This window comes from Microtus oregoni, unplaced genomic scaffold (genome assembly GCF_018167655.1).
Source record: "Microtus oregoni isolate MIOR12 unplaced genomic scaffold, Mior012 000007F_ref0000211, whole genome shotgun sequence".
NCBI lineage: Eukaryota > Metazoa > Chordata > Mammalia > Rodentia > Cricetidae > Microtus > Microtus oregoni.
The window spans coordinates 58,118,709-58,124,708 of record NW_024543066.1 but is presented as its reverse complement, the minus strand read 5'-3'; the positions used below and the strand labels follow the sequence as shown (position 1 = coordinate 58,124,708).

General features: G+C 44.5%; 1 protein-coding gene across 4 annotated transcripts in view; it reads left to right on the top strand.

The window, feature by feature from the left end:
* Positions 1–729: 729 nt before the first annotated feature.
* Positions 730–6,000, top strand: part of LOC121450501 (histone-lysine N-methyltransferase SETDB1) — a 35,651-nt gene continuing 30,380 nt past the window's right edge. Inside the window, exons 1-4 of one of the 4 annotated variants that reach the window (XM_041655449.1) lie at positions 735–862; positions 1,099–1,387; positions 1,635–1,903; positions 4,064–4,215. In XM_041655449.1, the coding sequence (XP_041511383.1) occupies positions 1,644–1,903; positions 4,064–4,215 (412 nt within the window). In that variant the 5' untranslated portion in view covers positions 735–862; positions 1,099–1,387; positions 1,635–1,643. Of the gene's footprint in view, positions 863–910; positions 1,388–1,435; positions 1,479–1,634; positions 1,904–4,063; positions 4,216–6,000 lie in introns of those variants that run through there. The other 3 variants (XM_041655447.1, XM_041655448.1, XM_041655450.1) reach the window with 3 other exon arrangements.

Here is a 6,000-nt window from a genome sequence, read left to right as displayed (position 1 = left end):
ACAAGAGGAGGAAAAAAAATAAAATCAAAGGAAATCTTTTTTTTTTTTTTTCTAGATAGGGTTTCTCTGTGTAGCTTTGGAGTCTGGCTGGCACTTGCTCTGTAGACCAAGCTGGCCTCGAACTCACAGAGATACGCCTGCCTCTGCTTCCCAAGTGCTAGGATTAAAGGCGTGCGCCACCACCCAACCAAAGGAAACTCTTAAGGAAATGCTGATTCAAGATCTTCAGGGTCTTAAAGACGACACACAAAACAGGCATTAAACATGAGACTATGGTGAGAGAAGAGGGTGAAACATGACCTAGGGAGCGTGAGAAACATGCTTGGGGGGAGGGGACACCCATCACACAAAATTTAAACACAAAATGAGAAGATGCGAGTCCCTTTGTGTATCACACAGACACACATTAAAGATGTGTGACAGACCAAAGACCATACAATCTCAGTGGTGGAATTGTGATCTTTTCCTAGTTGTTTGTATTTTTCATACTTTCTGAAGTGAACATGCATTAATTTTGCAATAAATGGCAGTTTTATAACTAAAAAAATATCTTCAAAACAAAGTATTTTCGGCCGCTAGTTGGGGAGGAGCTTCAGTAAACATTCTTGACAAAGCCCGCTCGGCCCAAACAGTTCCTGCCGATCCCGCGACGCTAGGCTGTGAAATTTGACCCCTTCGGCCTACCGTAGCCGGAAGTGCGCTCGACATTGCTTCCGGGCTTTCCTTTAGTTTTCCCAAAACCTTGTCTCCCTCACGCTGCCTCCCCACCCCCGTTGTCGCTCGCAGCGGTTTTTGTGTTTGTAGGCGAGGCCGAGCCCTGGCGTCGAAATCTGGGGTCCGTGTGGAGAGACGCAGCCCTGTGGTGAGGAGCGGCGTTGTGGGGAGGACGGACTGAGGGAGGCTGAGGCGGACCCGGGCTGCTTTTCTCGTGGGAGCCCGCGGCTGTGCGAGGAGACTCGGCGGAGGGCGGAGAAGGCCGGGGGCGGGGCCGAGCGGGTGTGAGGCCGGGGCTGCGGGCCGCCGAGCCCCGTGCGCGCGGTTCCTGGAGCGTGGGTGTGAGTGGTCGCCTTCGCTGCAGGCTTTGCTCTCTTCACGCAGGGAGACCTTGTCTGTCTTCCTTTGCTTTCTGCTGGGCATGGAATCCGGGGCCTGGTGCCGCTGAGAACCCCTTCCTCAACGCAGCCATCCCCCTGCCTGGTCGTAGAAGCTACTTTCCACAGGGAAGCCAAGTAACGTGAGAAAGAACCCAAGATGGAATTAGTTAATTACGATCCGCTGTCTGCAGGTGGCCGTGGCACTTAGATTAGACGCAGAGTCGAGACAGAGTCATCCTATTAGTTAAAGAACACGTTGTCTCATAGAAATACAGAAATACCTTACTTTGTAGGTAAGCTCTTCAGTTTCCTGAAACACTATTTTGCCAGCTCCCTGTTGCATGTTGGTAGATCTTATTCAGGCCCGTTATTCTATATGAGCAGGTGAGTTTCCCCAGAAAAATCTCCGGGTCACATTCGGGAGGAGGAGGAGAGAGAACAGACTGTGTGACTAAGAGGTTGCAGGATAGAGTGCGTTTTCTTCCGAGATTGAAATTGTGAGTTGAGGTGGGAGTCATGCTCGTTTCTTATTCCCCACAGGGCAAAACCATGTCCTCCCTCCCAGGGTGCATTAGTTTGGACGCAGCAACAGCTGCAGCTGACTCTGATGACATTGCTGAGCTGCAGCAGGCAGTGGTTGAGGAGCTGGGTATCTCTATGGAGGAACTTCGTCATTTAATTGATGAAGAACTGGAGAAGATGGACTGTATACAGCAGCGCAAGAAGCAGCTGGCAGAGCTGGAGACGTTGGTGCTGCAGAAGGAGTCTGAGGTGGCTTATGTTGACCAGGTATATGACGATGTGTCCAGGTAAGGACTCGTGGAAGCAGAAGCCAGTGTGCGCTTTTTCCATTCTTTTTGTTTTTATGTTTTTTATACATTTTTTATTGATATTTATTGAGCTCTACATTTTTCTCTGCTCCCCTCCCTGCCTCTCCCCTCCCCCCCTCCAGCCCCCACAAGGTCCCCCCATGCTCCCAATTTACTCTGGAAATCTTGTCTTTTTCTACTTCCCATGTAGATTAGATCTATGTAAGTCTCTCTTAGTGTCTGCATTGTTGTCTAAGTTCTCTGGGATTGTGGTAGCCAATGTGCATTTGCAGGCTTGTTGGGGTGGTTTTTCGTGACCTAGTTCAGTCATGTGGGACCTCACACTTCTTCAGGGTTTATAGGGCAGCGTAGCAGCATGAACTTTTCCCCTGTGTATTTGGTCAGTAATAAGCAAGTTAAAAGCTTTTGAATTCTTTTGTCTTCCTTCTCTGCTAAACTTTGTTTCCTTAGTAAGATCACCAGGAAGTAAGGATTGTGGATTTGCTGTTTTCTGTTTCTCTTTTTTTGGGGGGAGGGGGTGCTGTTTAGATACAGGTTTTCTCTGTGTAACAGTCCTGGCTGTTCTGGAACTCACTTTGTAGACCGTGCTGGCCTCGAACTCACAGAGATCTTCCTGCCTGTGCCTCCCAAGTGCTGGGACTAAAAGCATTCGCCACCACTACCCAGCTCTGTTTTTCTTTTCCTTGTGAGACAAGATCTCAATATCTAGACTTAACTGGCCTCAAACTTGCAGAAATTTGCCCTAGCCCTGCTTCCCAAGTGCTGCAATTAAAGCACCCAACTTTTTGTGGTTGTTTTGTTAGGGTCTCACCAATACCAGTGTGTGGCGTTGAATTTGATGGTGGCTGAGCAGATCTCGACCTTCCTGATCATCCTCTTACATCCTGAGTTCTGGGATGTAGGTGTGGGCCAGCATGCCCTGTTTGTGTTGTATTGGAATAGCACCAATACAACAAGGGCTCGGCAATCATTCTGCCAGCTGAGCTATATCCTCAACCTCTCAGCTTGCTGTCTTTAACTGAGAAACATTAATAAATTCATAATCCTTCCAGAATGTCTGTTTCAGATCACCAAGTAGATGGTGTTAGTATTACACTTGGGGAGAGCTTTTGTGGAGGAACTAGTTGAAACTGATGCCAGTATTTATTTGTTTGTTTGTTTTCCTTTTTTTCTTTTGTTTGTTTTTGTTTTTGAGACAAAGTTTCTCTTGGTTGTTCTGGAACTCACTCTGTAGTCCAGACAAACCTCAGCAGAGGATCACTCATAGAGATCCTCCTGTCTCTGTCTCCTGAGTGCTGAGAGTAAAGGCGTGCACCACCACTGCTCAGCTTGTTTGCTTATTTTTGATACAGAGTCTCTTTACATAGCTCTAGCTGCTTTTTAACTCACTTTATAGACCAGGCTGGCCTGGAATTTACAGAGATCCACCTGCCTTTGCCCCTGAGATTAAATGTGAAGGTGTGTGCCTTCCTGCCTGGTGAAATTATGCCACTATTTAAAACCTTATTCTTTTTCTTTTTTCTTTTTTAATAATTTATTTATTTTACATACATTGGTATTTTGCCTGCATGTATATCTCTGTATGAGGGTGTCAGATCTTGGAGTTATGGACAGTCGTTAGCTGCCATATGTGTGCTAGGAATTGAACCCAGGTCCTCTGGAAGTACAATCAGTACTCTTAACCACTGAGCCATCTCTCCAGCCCCTAAAACCTTATTCTTAGTTCCCAAATCCACATAAATAATTAGTGCTGGGTCTTCTAACTTTCAGCAGGTAGAAAGATACGACTCTAACAAATTAATTATTTCATGTAGTAATTGCTTGGAAACAAGAAACGTTATGGAAAAAGCATAAATAGATACTTTGGAACATGTATGGCAAATAGTCTATATTCTTGATACTGTGTTGTTACTCATGTTTTTAAAGGTTTCTCACTCTGTAGGCCTTGCTGGCCCTGAGCTCACTGTATTGTCTTACGCTGACCTCAAACTTAGGCAGTTCTGGTACTTGAGGCTCCTAAGTACCAGGATCATAGGTGTGAGCTCCTAGGCTTGACATTGCATAAATGTGGATGAATGCTAATGCTCCAAACCTTACTTCTCCACTGGCTTTGATCTTCTCTGTGTGTTCCAATATTAGGGCAGTGATTAACTGTGAGTCTCTGGTGAAGGATTTCTACTCTAAGTTGGGACTGCAGTATCATGACAGTAGCTCCGAGGATGAATCTTCCCAGCCTACAGAAGTAATTGAGATTCCTGATGAAGATGATGATGTCCTCAGTATTGATTCAGGTAAATGATGAAACTTTAGTTAGAAAAATTCTTAGAAAGCTGGGCGATGGTGGCACATACCTTTAATACCAACACTTGGGAGACAGAGGCAGGCAGACCTCTGTGAGTTTGAGATCATCCTGGTTCACAGAGTTCCAGGATAGCCAGAGCTACACAGAGAAACCCTGTCTCGAAAAAAAACCGAGAGAGAGAGAGAGAGAGAATGAGAATGGACCAGGCATGGTGGCATACACTTTAGTCCCAGCACTCAGGAGGCAGAGGCTGGCAGATGTCAGTTCCAGAACCACAGAGCTAAACAGTGAGAGCCTTTCTCAAAAACACCAAAAAAAGCCGGGCGGTGGTGGCGCGCGCCTTTAATCCCAGCACTCGGGAGGCAGGGCCAGGCGAATCTCTGGGAGTTCAAGGCCAGCCTGGTCTACAAGAGCTAGTTCCAGGACAGGAGGACAGGCTCCAAAACCACAGAGAAACCCTGTCTCGAAAAACCAAAAAAAAAAAAAAACAAAAAACAAAAAAAGAAAGAAAGAAATTTCTTAGAATAAAAGCTGAAATATGAGATGAGCAGGTAGAAAATAAGGAACCATATTGTCAACAACTCCATATACTACATTGCCTGGCACATTTATTGTAGAAAAAGCAAGTATTATTAGCACCATAAATATTCCCTGTGTGCTATATCCTGATTGCTTCCTTTTCCAATTTCAGATAAGGTATATTTTCTATCCCCCCCCCATGTGTTTGTGTGTGGTTTACCTATGTCTTAATTTCTTTTTCTGTAACTATCATAAAATATTCTGACAAAATTAATTGAAGGGAAAGAGCTTTTTCTAATGATTATTTCCAGATCATGGCCCATCATGGTGAAGATTTACAGTGGCAGGAGCCTAAAACATCTGGTCTCATTGTATCTGAAGTCTGGAGATAAAGAGGATGCCTCATGCGCTGCTGCTTAAGCTAGCTAACTCTCTTTCTCTCTTTATGAAGTCTAGGGAATGGTGACCACCCTCGTGGGCAGGATCTTCCACCACTACACAGTCAAAATAATTCCCTTTTTACAAATTTTGTCGATTTCCCATTAGTGGCCACAGTATATGTACACATGGGCATGTTTGAGTGTGTGAGTACATGTATGTTTGCAGATGTTCAAGCATGAGACTTCATAGGTCTACAGCTTTCTTCCTTCACTTTATAATGGACGCAAGGTCTCACTGGACTTGGAGCTTGCCAACTCTAGCATGTGTAGATAGCCAGCTAACAGTGTATCTCTGTTTTGTGGGTACTGGGATTGCAGGTTTGGTACTGAGGATTCAAACTTCAGGACTTGGGACTTGTATTGTAAACACTTCATGCATTGAATCATCTCTCTACTATTATTTTGAGCTAAGAATTTACTGTATCTGGCTGGTGTGGAACTCACCATATAGAGCATACTAGCCTCAGCCTTGTAGCGATACTTCTGCTTTCTAAGTGCTATGGTTACAGACGTGGCTAACACACCAAATTTATGTGTGGCTCATGACTTCCCTCAGTAGGCAAATTTAGCATTGACTCCATAGCAGTTGGTTGTTTTTTGTTTTTTGTTTGTTTCTTAGTTGTTGTGCGGTTTGGGGGAGGTTGTTTTGTTTTTATTTTTCTATTAAGGGCCTCCTGATTGCTGGGATTTCTGTTATGTGAGATTTCATTAAGGTATTATTCACATAGCATAAAACATAGACATATTAACTATGTGATTTGAGTTTTAGTACATTTATATAGTAATCCAAGTTTAGAAAATTTGTTATCACTTCA